We start from the raw sequence: 14,584 nt of genomic DNA, 5'->3' as shown, positions 1-14,584 counted from the left end.
TGACCCAAGCCATGGTATTTCCAATAACCTCATATGCATGTGAAACCTGGATAGTGAATAAGGAAGACCGTAGAACAATTGATGCATTTGAGTTATGGTGTTGGAAGAGAATACTGAAAGTGCCATGGGCTGCCAAAAGAAGCAATAGATCCGTTTCGGAAGAAGTGCAGCAAGAATGCTCCTTGGAGGCCAAGATGGCCAAACTTCGTCTCTCATACTTTGGATATACTGTCAAGAAGGGCCAGTTACTGGAGAAGGGTATCATGTTTGGTAAGGTGGGGGGGTCAGAGAAAAAGAGGAAGACACCCAATGAGATGGATTGGCCAAGTGGCAGCATTGATGGACTCAAGCATGGCAACAGTACTGAGGTTGGCCCAGGATCAGGTAGTGTTTTGTTCTACTGTGCATAGGGTCGTTATGGGTCGGTACCAACTCGATGGCACCTAACAACAACAACAACAGGTCTATGTACTTCTGAAGGCAGTGTTTCCATCTTCAGTTTATACAATGACAAAATGGCAGTTTTGACATCCTCTTATTGTTAAGTGGCACTGAGCCTGGCTCATAGCAACCTTATATAGGGTTTCCAAGAAGCAGCTGGTGGGTTTGAACCATCAACCTCGTGGCATGCTAGAGGGACACAATCATCTTCCTTTTAAATGTTCTTTGAGAAACAATAAGAAGTCTGAAGGTCAAGATCAAGGTTATAGGGTGGCTGAGGTAAGGCTTATCAAAGAAATTTTCCTAGGACAGTCCTACTACCTTTGAATAATGAGCAGGTGCAGTGTTGTGATGGAAACACTTCCTTAGTGCAACTTTCCTGGCCTGTTTCTCACCATTGTCGCTTTCAATTTTCTTTTTAAAACTTCTTCATAATTTATCAAGATCACCCTTTTGGGATTCCCAAAAGCAGTCACTATAGCCTTCTGAGCTGACTTCTCTGCCTTTAATTTAACTGGCCCAGTTGTTATTAAGTGTGTTGAGCCAGCTCTGACTCACATAGAACCTGTATAGAGTTTCCGAGGAGTGGCTGGTGAGAATTTGAACTACCAACTCTGTGGTTCAAAGCAGCCTTGCAGTCCAGTGCTTAAGCTACAGTGCCACATCAGGACCCTAACTGGTCCAGTAGATCCCCTCAGAAGCCACTGTTTTTAATGGACCTTTTTTTCTCCCCACGGCATGTTAATGAAACTAAGACAAGCATATTACTGAGAGAACTTCCCTATAGCTATCCACTGATTGCAGAGATAAATTGAAACACATCATGTTTGGAGTAAACCCATGCATGTAGGAACCAGAGTCCTAGTAGCAATGCTTTTTCACTTATCTTGTACAAGGGTGATTCAACAATTATCTGCACTCTGGCCATAGAATTTATTTTAATCAACTTTTATAAAAGACAAATATATCATTTTTTGACATAATCTCCTTGCTTTTCAATACCTTTTGTTCATCTGTTAATATTCCATTATTAAAAAATGTTTTAGGCTGAGCTTTGAGACACGATTGCACTGCTGTCTTCACTTGTTCATTAGAGGTGAACCTTGATCTTCGAAGGGCTACTTTCAGGGGACCAGGCAGGTGAGTGAGATTGAGCAAGATCAGGCATATAGGGAGGGTGCTTTAACACCACAAAAACAAACTTTTGCAGAGTGTCAACAGTGTGGGCAGAGGTGTGAGGACGTGCATTATCATGAAAAATCACAATGCCCTTGTATGCAGTCCCTCTGTTCTTCATCCGAAGTTTAGGTTTCAACTCTTCAGTGAGCCTCTCATTGTAGGGAGTACTGTTGAATGTAGAACCTTTTTCCTGATAGTGTTCCAATACTGCCCCCCCTCCCCACCTTGAGAATCTCAGAAACTGTAAGCATCAATTTTCCAGTTGATTGTTGACTTTTGAACTTTTTTCTTGGTTGGCGATTGAAGATGTTTCCATTCCATACTCTGCCATTTACTCTCAGGCTCATAGTGATGAATCCATCTCATCAGCAATGTTTTTTTTTTTTTTAAATAAACTTTTACCTTCCATCGAGTATCAGTCCCAATTTTGTTTGCACATGTCCAAACGCTTCTGTTTATGCTCTTCCGTGAGTTGTTTAGGTATCCATTTCGCACAAACTTTTTGAAACCCAAGTCTGTTATGGACTATTTCATAGCCAGAGCCATGGCTGATTTAAAAATAACTTGCCACATAATCCACTGTCACTAGATGTTTGTTAGATTATATATTTATATTTTTAATTTTTCTTACAGTATTCACACACACACAGGCCTACTTAAATATCTCAAGTTGACATCAGATTGTCCCCCTAATTCTTAGTAGATGTTCCACTTTTCTTTGCTTCAACCTTTCATGTAAAATTGACAGTACAACCACTAGTATGTCTATACTGCATACCCCTTTTTCCAGTGCTGAAATATTGCCTTCAGGAAATGGGAGGCCTTTGTGTGTGAGGGGGTGGGTGATTTCCACAAAATTGGTCATCTAAAAGCTATCAAGTTCTGGAATGTGGCAGCTGTACTCTGAGCAGAGTAACGGTAAGGGAACTAGTGATGTCCATAGAATGAGAATTCTCCAGCTTAAAATTTGTGTACTTTAAAAAAACCTTTATTAAGTCTAACCCCTCAGAGGTGAATGAAGCTGGTCAGACAAACTCTGAAGCCTGAGTTTATGAAAACTTAGTTAAAAGCCAAGACTTTTTGATACAGACTTAGTCTACCTATCTGAGGAGCCTCGGTGGTACAGGGGGTTATATGTTGGGCTGCTCTCTGAAAGGTGGGTGGTTTGAAAAACAAGACCAAGATGAGGCAGTCTGTTTCCATAAAGACCGCAGCCGTGGAGACTCTATGGAGCAGTTACTTCTCCTCTGCTGTACAGGATCCACATCAGTCAGAATCAATCGGATAGCTGTTTGGTTTTGAGCTATCTAACTGAATTTCTTAAAAGATCTGTCAGTGTCTTATTATCTGTTTGAAAAAAAAAATTTTCTAGAAGGATCCATCTTTAACACGAATTCATTTTTGACCCCTTTGAGGTAACTGCACTTTGCAAATGTACTTCTTAATAACAGTCTCTACTGCTACAAATATTCATACTCATGTCTGTACTAACAGGCTCAGGCAGAGGATCAAGCCTGATCAAACACGTGTGCAAAGAATCTTCACACAGGCTAAGAGAATGGAATGAAACAGGGGTTGGGGCAGAAAGACAAGCCCAGAGTGCCTTGGGCCTCCCCCTCTATTAAACTGAAGAGAAGTAGCAAATGGAAGAATTGTAAAGTCTCACCCATCATGATATTAGAAGCAGAAAGGATGCTAAAAGTTAGGGCATCAGGCAGTGCAAATTGCCTTTGATGGTTCCAGTTTTTTCATGTAGCTCCCAGCACCCTTGGGTTTATGAAAGAAAGCTTACAAGCGAAACAGGCTACACTTGAGTCACAGGTCATATTTCCAATTTTAAGTCACAGCTTTGACCTTTGGATGTGAATCAGGTTTAATGTGAACTGAATGACAATGTGCACATGTCTATACTGTAAACTATTCAGATTAAGCATTATTTGTAACATTAAAACAAAGCCACACTATTCTCATTTTAAGCCTGCAACATTTCCTCAAAATGATTAGTTTTGGCTGTGCAATAAATACATCTGTAAGTGGTAACAGCAGGGAGCAAACATTATGCCTGAGGAAATAAAAAACAAACGAGAATATACTGGTAGAAGTTTATTCAACATGAAACGACAAGGCTTACCTTCGCACACGGGGCAGCACTCCCCAGGCACTTTGACGGGGTTCATACAGCTTTGCCCACAGGCTGTGGCGACGCAGTGGGGCTCTCCATTGATGCACTGGCAGAAGGTGCAGTCATCTTCCCTCCACCGGTCTCCGTGAGCCCGGATCTGGCCATTGGCATAGCAGCCGGCGGGTTTATTAAGAGGATACACTGGATCTAAATGAAGAAATGAGCTCAGAGTAAGACTGAGGGTATTCTATAGCCTACCTGTTTGGAGCTAGAGACATTTTTTTCTAGGTTCTCATCAGCAGCAGTTCTTTCTCAACTGAGATCAGCTCAAGGCTACATGAGGAGACTGGGCGTCCATGAACAAACAGCTGTCCCAAGGATTTATGTCCACCTGCTTTGACACTGCAGTCAGGACAGGGGACCTGTGCTATTAAAATAAAAAAAAACTTTTTTTTAAAAATCAACGTGCAGGTGTTATAGCTCCACAGGGGCAAGAAACTTGCACAGAGCTGTGAGTTGGTAATTAGAAACCACAGATCCATTTTGGGATCTGACAGTGTTTTCTGAATTGTTCATTTAAGTGTTTCTCGCACCTCAATTATATCACCTGCAAAGTGTTAAGAATAATGCTTCCAGCTCACTTATTGATTTCTGTTGTTTCTAGGACTCACTGGACTGTATCTCTGTGGTGTCCCAGTGGTCTGGGAGGCCCTGGCTGTGGCCTTGCTCATGACAAGGTTAGTTTACATCATGGCCTATGCTTGAGCCTTAGGAAAAGGCTGGAGGCTTTCTGAGGTTACTGACAAGGACTTAAGTGCTGAATGCAAAATCCCCATCTCTCTCTCATGAGAGAAAACAGATAAAGACCTCAGTTTTCTTTTTAACAAACAAACAAAAAACAGCCTTCAGAAGCCACTTTCACTGTGCTGGGAGTTAAGTTCAGGTAGTTTTGAGCTTGCTGGTCTTTATTCAAAAGCGGTACTAGGGCATTGTAAGAAGGGCCAGGATTTAAAATAATGCAGATTTAGAGATGGCAGAGGCCAAGAGACCTGAGCTAGAGAAGACTTTCTCAATTCTTTTATAAAAAGTCTTACACAACAGAATTCACATTTCCACTTTGAACCTGGGCCTGAATTCCAGGAAATGAGACATAACCGGATCCCTGCCCAGACAACTCATTATGATCATTACAAAGAGGTTCATATCTATGTTTTTACACCACCAACAGCTTCATAGTTTCAAAGACTAATAGAAACCGGGGGCAGCAAGGCAGCGATTCAATTGGGAAGGTTAAAAGTTTGAGGTGATTTTTCTGTTTGATTTTTATCCCAATGACAAACCACCTTTCTCTTGTATTGGCTAAAATAACTTGTAATGGGGGGAAAAGATTTTAACTGTTATGAAGAATTCCTCAGTGGTGGTGTTGTTAGGTGGAATTGACTCTTAGTGAACCTAAGCACAAATAACAAAACACTTCGTGTCCTGTACCCTTACCATCCTCGCAATTATGTTCAGTCCACTGTTACGTTAGGAAAGTATTTTGGAAGAAAAAGTAATGCTGTAAATATTATTTTTACAGATTTCACTTATGTGATAAACAAAGCTCAAACATGGAGTGGGGGAAGTTTAAAGGGACTTTAGGGAAATGGGAAAAGGTATAGACCAAGGCATGACAATATCCTGTTTCCTGTGTAAACGTCAACAGGGTCAGCTCTGGCACAGGGTGGGCAGGGCTGACCTCAGACTGAAGCTCTGATATCCAGTCAGGATGAGAAGACTCACCTGACTCCCTCCCCTCATCCCCCATGCCTGGAGCCAACAGCGTGTGTGGAAGAACACAAGAGACCTCGGGCTCCACTGAAAACTCACGTAAGTCACTTAACTTTTCTGAACTTCTGTTTTCTACTCTTTAAAATGTGTGGGCTGTAGTAGATGAACTTCAGGGATGAAATGTTTACTGTTTATGAACGTCAAAGGAAAGAGGACTGAGACTATTAGAGGATCATGGAATCATTACTTGTTGAAGAGGAGAAGGGGATATAGAGAAGGCACAACATCCGGAGCCACACCAGACACCCAGCTGGACCCTGAGCTGGAAGGAATGACCCCATGGTCACCTCATACATATTCAAAGGAGGACGAGGAGCACTGTCCTGATGCCAACTGGAGGGAGATGGGGATGTTAAAGACTCAGGGTCAGTTCCTCTTAGAGTAACTGGCTGTGACTGTCAGCAATATGGGCTGTCTGTTGTGACTCAACAATTGGAAAGTAGGTGGTGAACTTGAAATGTCAGGGTGCAGAGGAAAACACTGGGACTTGCCAAGGAACTGTTGGGAGTAGCAGAGGAGAACCGAAAATCCCTTCTTGGAAGTCTCATATTAGCCTACAGACTGGGTCGTGCAAATTGTTAACTCGCTCAGAGTCTACCCAAAGGTTGAAAGTTTCAGCCCACCTTGGAAGAAAGCCTTGGTGCTCTGCTTTGGAAAAACTCAGCCATTGAAATCCCTGAAGAGCACAGTTTCACTCTGACACATGCTGACACACAGTTTCACTCTGATTCATGAGCTGGAATCAACTCTATGGCAGCTGGTTGGTTGTCTAAAGCAGGGTACAACTTCCCTCTAGGAAGTGTTTTTATACAGGTCATAAAAGAATATATTACGTTCAGTAGATAGATAATAATGTCATAAAAAGATAATTTCTTCAATATTTCCTCTAATTTGGGGCAAAACTGACTAAGGTCAACTTTGCTGTCATAACCCCGAACCATGTCTCCCTTATTAACCTTCAATTGGTGTTTTTTTCTTACCTTCACAAACAGGGCAGCACTCCCCTTCGGGCACGTAGTACCTCTCACAGTTCAGCTCGCCGCACTGGGCCGTGAAGCAGATGGAAACACCCCCTTGGCATCGACAGAATCGACAATTGTCCATTCGGAACATATCTCCATCATAATATTCCACGTTGTTGAACACACAAGCTGGTTTTGTTTCTAAAGGGAGTTAAAGCAAATCAAAGTGTCTATTTATGCTTCCCAGTCTCTAGAGAACTCTAATAGCACGTTTCATAATGTGATGCAAATTCACTAAACAAAATAATTCTATTTAACTAGAACAATAAAGCAAAGCAATGTTAAAGAAGCAAGACATACTGAAACCTTCTTTACACCTATGATTAAACTTTTCTCAGCAAAATGTGGATCAACTTCTTCTTAACCCAAATGAAGGCACTTTATGACCATGAAAATTTACAGATACAATAGGCATCTTGAAGAAATTATATTCATTTTGTTAAATCACTTTCTATCTTAAATACAGATTATCCTAGATCCAAATTAAGTTGTTAAATTTTTTTTAAATTTAGGCCTTTTTAGAGTGAAATTCTTCTACTCTTCTACTGTTATCTACTCAAGCCTTTTCTTTTGCTGGTTTAACAATTAGTAATTTCAAAAGTGCTTAACTGTTAACAAAACTCTTTCAATGCATTACCTCACTTAATCCCTATGTTGTTTTTGTTGTTAGGTGCTGTCAAGTCAGTCTGACTCATAACTAACTTTGTCCAACAGAACAAAGCACTGCATAGTACTGTACACACATCCTCACAATTGTTGCTAGGTTTGAGGCTCATTGTTGCAGCCACTCTGTTAATCCATTTCATTGAGGGCCTTTCCATTTTTTCACGTACATGCTGTTTTACCAAGCATGACGTCCTTCTCCAGGGACTAGTGCCACCTGTTAACATGTTCAAAGCATCTGAAATGAGGTCTTGCCATCCTCACTTCTAAGGAGCACTGTGGCTGTATTTTTCTTCCAAGACAGATTTATTCATTCTTCTGGCAGGCCATGCTGCAGTTAATATTCTGTGATAACACCCTAATTCAAAGGCATCAATTCTTCCAAAGTCTTCCTCAATCTTTGCCAAGCTTTCTTTATGTTGTGGTATAATCCACACTGAAGCTTTCTTTATGTCGAGGTATAATCCACACTGAAGAGTGTAGTCTGTGATCTCTATTAATTCGTGCTTCAGTTCTTCGTTGCTTTTAGCAAGCAAGTTTGTGTCATCTGCAGATTGCAAGTTATTAATGAGTCTTCCTCCAATCCTGATGCCATGTTCTTCTTAATATATTCCAGTTTCTCCAGATTATATGCACAGCATACCAACTAAGTATGAAAAAGGATTTCACCCTGACACACAAATTTGCTGATTTAAACCCCACTGTTGTTAAACGCCATCGAGTAAGTTCTAACTCCAACTCATATCACCCAGCATAGGGTTTCCTGGAACGGCTGTTGAGTTTGAACCGCAGACCCTGTGGTTCAAACTGACCTTGTGGTCCAGTGTTTTACCCCACAGCACCACACCAGAATTGCCTAAACCACATGTTGCTGTTATTAAGTGCTGTCCAGTTGGTTCTGACCCATAGCAATCCTGTACAGGGTATCCAAGGAGTGGCTGGTGAGCCTGAACTACAGACCTTGTGGTTCTAACTGACTTTGCAGTCCAATGCATTAACCCACAGTGCTATACCAAGACTCCATAAACCACATAGTATGTCAGATGGATCCTGGCTGAAAGCAGAGAATACCAAAAAGATGTTTCCTACTATTTTATTAACTTTGCAAAGGCAATAAACTGTGTGGATCATAATCAACTAGGGACAGCATTACAAAGAATGAGAATTACAAAACATTAAATTGTGCTTCTTAGGAACTATACAAAGACCAAGTGACAGACATATAAACAGAGTAAGGGGATACTACATGTGTGTGTGCCCATGCGTGTATTAAACCACATAGTTAGTTGTCAAATTTCTTGGCATAGACAAGTAAGTGTTTCTAACATTGTATCTGTTTGAGGAAACATCTCAATTGGTATTCCGCCAATTTCTAGAGCTTTGTTTTTCACCAATGCGTTCAGAGCAGCTTGGACTTTTCCTTTAATATCATTGGTACTTGATCATATTCTACATCTCCTATAGTAGTTGAATACATTAATCCCTATATAGGGGTTAACTGACATAAAAATTATTGCAGATGTAAGGAGCTGTTAAACAATTTACACAAAGCCACACATATAGCAAATGATAGAAACAAACACACTATTAGCTCATGTAGCTAAAATCATGTGCTCTTTTCACTGTTTCAAAGTGTTGCTTTGCTAAGGAATGATAGCTCCACATTTAGAATTTTTATCATGCTATTAACTGCTTTTGAATATTTTTCCACCCTGAAACACATTCCCTAAATACATTCCTTATCTCTAATTTTAGTTGATCTAAATGTATTCCCACTAGGTAAAGAATCACTTAACAAGGGAATTGCAGATCAATTTTTTTTTTATGAATACAAATGCAAAAATACTAAAAAAAATATACTAGCAGTCTGAATGTCAAGATCATGTAAAAAGGATTATATGCCACGACTGGACAGGGTTTATTCTAGGAATTCAAAGTTAGTTTAATATCCAAAATCATTTCATGTAAAATCTACTGATTACTATGTAAGAATAGAGGGCAAAATCACTATCATCTCAAAAATCACAGAAAAACCTTTTGACATACTGCAATATACTTTTATGACAAAAAAACCCCCAACTAACTAGCAAAAATAGAAGGAAACTTCTTCAACCTGATAGATGGTGCTTAAAAACAAACCCACAACTAGCACCAAATTTACTAGTGAGAACTGAAGGATTCTATCCTAAGATCAGGAACAAGACAAGGACATCATTTTCCTCACTGCTACTCAAATAGCATACTCAATTGCTATTATGCCAATTTCTAGAGCTTTGTTTTTCACCAAACCTGGTTCTATCCAGGGCAATTAAGCCAGAAAAAAAAAATCACAAAACGTATTCCAGACTAGTAAAGAAAATGTAAAAACTAAGTTCACATATAACATAATCTTATATGTAAAATTTTCTTTAAAAGTCCACAAAAAAACCTACCAGAACTAAGGAACGATTTCAACAAAGTTACAGGGTATAAGATCAATAAATTACAATTAATTATATTTCTGTTGGTTGTTGTTGTTGCTATGTGCCATGGAGTCGATTCCGACTCATAGCGACCCTGCATAGGGTTTCAGAGGCTGTAAATCTTTAAGGGAGCAGAAAGCCTCATCTTTCTCCTGCGGAACAGCTGGTAGTTTCAAACTGCTGACTGTGAGATTAGCAGCACAATTTGTAACCACTATGCTTCTAGTCTTCCAATAATCAAAAACAAAATAAAAAACAATTCCAATTACAGCAGGATCAAAAAGAATAAAATATATAGGTAAAAATTTAACAAAAGGCAACACTTGTAGACTTGACACTGCAAAGCATTGATGAGCACACTAAATAAATGGAAATACAGCCCATGTTCCATGGACTGAAGACTTAAGACTGCTAAAATGGGACTATATTCCCCCAATTAATCAACAGATTCAACATATCTCTATTAAAATCTCAAGTGGCTTTGTCTTTTTTTGGTAGGAGCTACAGAAAATTCATATAGAAATGCAAGGTAACTAGAACAGCAGTCAATCTGGAAAAAAATTAATTTGAAAGATCTACACTTCCTGATTTTAAAATTACTTGCTATAAAGCGTTACGGTACTTAAAATGGTTTAAAATTAGTGTTAAGGATAAACATGTAAGTAAATTTTGATTTTTGTTACAGTGTCAACATAATTGAGTGGGGAAACCGCTTTCAACAAATGGTGGAGTGACTGGATAGTCACAAGCAAATGAATAAAGATGAACGAATGCACCTTATTTGTTGTTGTTAAGTGCCATCCAGCCAGTTACAACTCATAGAAACCCTGTATAGAGTTTTCAAACAGTGCCTGATGAACTTGGTCTGCTATCTTGAGGTTCAAACTAACCTTGCAGTCCAGCACATTAATCCACAGGGCTATACCAGCACTCCGATACACCTTACAGTGTGTATAAATATTAACTCAAAGTAGATCATAGAGCTATGATCTACATGTAAGAGCTAAAACTATACAATGCTTAGAAGAAAATATAGTAAACCATTATGACTTTAGACTGTTGTTGGTTAAGTGTCGTCAAGTCAGTTCCAACTCATAGTGACCTTGTATAGGGTTTTCCACGGAGAGACTTATGAGTTTGAATCACCAACAATGCGGTTCAAACTGACCTTGCAGTCAAGCGCATCAACCCACAGCGCCACACAAGGATATCTGACTTTGGATTAGGCAATGGTTACTTAGATATGACTCTAAAAGCACAAGAAACAAAAGAAACTGGATTCTTAGTAACTTTCACACTTTAAAAGGCACCATCAAAAAAGTTAAAAGACAACAGATAGTATGGGGAAAAGTATTTGCCAATCATACATCTAATAACTGGGATGTATTTTTTTAAAACTCTACAATAAAAAGACAAATAAACAAAGTGGAAAATGAGCAATTGTTTGAACAGACACATCTTCCAAGAAGATACAGAATTAACCAATAACTACATGAAAATATACTCAACATATTTCGTCATCAGGATGGTTATAATAAAAGACAAGTGATGACAAAGTTGATGAGGATGTGGAGAACGTAACACTCATACATAGCTGGTAAGAACATAAAATGGTCAGCAGTTGGCAGTTCCTCAAAATATTACATACAGAGTTATCATGGGCTGCAGCCATTCTATTTGTAAGTAAAGGCCCCCCAAAAATGAAAACATATGCCCACGTATAAACTTGTACACAATGTTCATGGCATCATTATTCCTAGCAGCATAAAGTGGAAAGAACCAAAATGTCCATCAACGGATGAATGGATAAACAAAAGACAGTGTATACAGTGGAATTTTTTGGTCATAAAAGGAACTAAGTACTAATATATATACTACAGAATGAGGGAACCCTGCTGCACAGGAACTTTTTAAAGTGTTGAAAAGCAAAGATGTCAGTTTGAGGACTAAGGTGCCCCTGACCCAAGCCATGGTATTTTCAATAACCTCATATGCATGCAAAAGCTGGACAGTGAATAAGGAAAACCGTAGAAAATTGATGCATTTTAGTTATGGTGTTGGAGGAGAATATTGAAAGTACCATGGACTGCCAAAAGAACAAATAGATCTGTGTTGGAAGGAGTACAGCCAGAATGCTCCTTGGGAGCCAGGACAGCCAAATTTAGTCTTTCATACTTGGGACACATTATTAGGAGGGATCAGTCCTTGGAGAGGGATATTATGTTTGGTAAAGTAGAGGGTCAGAGAAACAGAGGAAGACCCCCAAATAAGATGGAATGGCACAGTGACAGCATCAATGGACTGGAACATAGCAATGATTGTAAGGTTGGCCCAGGATCAGGCAGTGTTTCATTCTGTTGTACATAGGGTCACTAAGAGTTGGTACCAACTCAATGGCACTTAACAACAATTTATATGAAATGCCCAGAATAGGTAAGTTTATAGAGACAAAAAATAGACTAGTGGTTGCATAGGACTAGAGATCTTGGAGAAGACTAACAAATGACTGCTAACAGGTTTGTGGGGCATTTTTTTTCAAGGGGCTGATGAAAATATTCTAAAGTTTATTATAGTTTCACAACTCTGTAAATATATTTTAAAAGCCATTGAATTTATGTCTCAGTTAAAAGAAAAACAAGAAAGCACTCCTAATCAGAGGAAATTTCTGAGCTGTTGCACCCTGTTCATTAAGGTGGTGAATACAGATCATGTTGCACATGTTTTCATGGGTTCACATGCCTGTCCCAGAATCATCTTTTAATACATCACTTTGCATGCCTCAAGTACTTTTAAAGTTTTCCACTGCATTGTGACTGTGAATAATACTTTACATTTGTATTGTAGCTGAAGACAATTACTTTCTCATTTGACTTATGACAATCCTGCTAGGAAGAAAAGGGAAGCTATTAATCTCCATTTTTAAAATCAGAAAAGTGAAAGTTAAAGAAATCAGGTGACTTAAGTCACATGACAAGTTAGAGCTGAGTAAGTATTTTCACACCTGTAGTAAATGTGTATTTGATCTTTCCTAATACTTTGGTGGAGGGTCAGAGTAAAAGAGGAAGACCCCCAATGAGATGGAATGGCCAAGTGGCAGCATCGATTGACTCAAGTGTGACAACAGTAGTGAGGTTGGCCCAGGATCGGGCAGTGTTTCATTCTGCTGTGCATAAGGTCGCTATGGGTCGGTACCGACTCAATGGCACCTAACGGTAACAACAGCAATCATACTTTGAACATATTGTCAGGAGGGACCAGTTGCTGGAGAAGGATATCATGTTTGGTAAAGTGTAGGGTCAGAGAAAAAGAGGAAGACTCCCAGCAAGATGGATTGGCAAAGTGACAGTATCAGTGGTCTCAAGCATGGCAAAAATTGTGAGGTTAGCTCAGGATCAGGCAGTGTTTCATTCTGTTGTGCACAGGGTCGCTATGAGTCAGTACTGACTCAATGGCACCTAACAACAACAGATTGGGGAAGAACATGCTCAGCATTCCTCAAGCTGAGGGAACTTTAGAAAAAATATAAACTTTGACTTGTGATACTGAAATTCTACGGGCAAAATACTGAATGATGCAAAAAGCATCAAACAAAGATGGAAGGAATACACAGAGTCACTGAACCAAAAACAAAAACGTGGATGTTCAACCATTTCAAGAGGTTACATATGATCAAGAGCCAATGATACTGAAGAAAGAAGTTCAAGGTACATTGAAGGCACTAGCAAAGAACAAAGTTCTTGGAATTGATAGATTACAAATGAAATCTTTCAACAACTGGAGGCACTGAAGGCACTCGCTCATCTATGCCAAGAAATTTGCAAGATAATTACCTGACCAACTAACTGGAAGAGATCCATATTTTTGCCCACTCCAAAGAGAGGTGACCCAATGGCATGTGGAAGTCAGACAATATCATTAATATCCCATGCAAGCAAAATTTTGCTAAAGATAATTCAAAACAAGCTACAACTATATATTGACAGACAACTTCCAAAGGTTCAAGCTGGATTCAGAAGACGACGTGGAATGAGGGCTATCACTACTGAAATCAAATGGTTCGTGGCTGAAAGCAGAAAATACCACAAAGATGTTGACCTTGCATTATTGACTATGAAAAGGCTTTTGGTTGCTTTGATCATAACAAAATCACTATTCTTCGCATTGTAAAGAATGAGTATTCCGGAACACTTAGTTGTGCTCATGAGAAACCTGTACACAGACTAAAAGACAGTTGTTCGAACAGAACAAAGGAGATACTGAATGGTTTAAAATTAGGAAAAGTGTGTGACAGGGTTGAATAATTTCACCAAGCTTATTCAACCTGTATGCAGAGCAAGTAATCCGATAAACTGGATTATACGAAGGAAAAAAATAAACATGGCATCAGTATTGGAGGAAGACTCATTAACAACCTGCAATATGCACATGATATAACCTTGCCTGCTGAAAGCACAGAGGACTTAAAATATTTACTGATGAAAATCAAAGACCACAGCCTTTCATATGGGTTGCAGCTCAATGTAAAGAAAACAAAAGTCCTCACCACTGAATCAATAAATAACATTACGATAAATGGAAAAATTAAAGTTGTCAAAGACTTCATTTTGCTAGGATCAACCATCTACACTCATGGAAGCAGCAGTCAAGAAATAAACGATGTATTGCATTAGGCAAATCTGCTGCACAAGAACTTTTTAAAGTGTTAAAGAGCAAAGATGTCAGCTTGAGGACTAAGGTACGCCTGACCCAAGCCATGGTATTTTCAATAACCTCATATGCATGCGAAAGTTGAATAGTGAATAAGAAGACTGTAGAAGAATTGATGTATTTGAGTTATGGTGTTGGAAAAGAATACTGAAAGTACC

General features: G+C 39.2%; 1 protein-coding gene across 1 annotated transcript in view; it reads right to left on the bottom strand.

Annotated features, from left to right (window-relative positions):
• The window catches only part of CRIM1 (cysteine rich transmembrane BMP regulator 1 (chordin-like)), a 270,004-nt gene that overhangs the window by 94,762 nt on the left and 160,658 nt on the right, over positions 1-14,584 (bottom strand). Inside the window, exons 6-7 of the mRNA XM_006839357.1 lie at positions 6,553-6,735; positions 3,752-3,949 (exon numbers count right to left, since the gene is read on the bottom strand). Coding sequence (XP_006839420.1) covers positions 3,752-3,949; positions 6,553-6,735 — 381 coding nt within the window. The remainder of the gene's footprint in view (positions 1-3,751; positions 3,950-6,552; positions 6,736-14,584) is intronic.

Source organism: Chrysochloris asiatica, unplaced genomic scaffold (genome assembly GCF_000296735.1).
Source record: "Chrysochloris asiatica unplaced genomic scaffold, ChrAsi1.0 scaffold00024, whole genome shotgun sequence".
Taxonomy (NCBI): domain Eukaryota; kingdom Metazoa; phylum Chordata; class Mammalia; order Afrosoricida; family Chrysochloridae; genus Chrysochloris; species Chrysochloris asiatica.
Note: the sequence above shows the minus strand (reverse complement) of the source record. Positions and strands in the feature narration are given on the sequence as shown.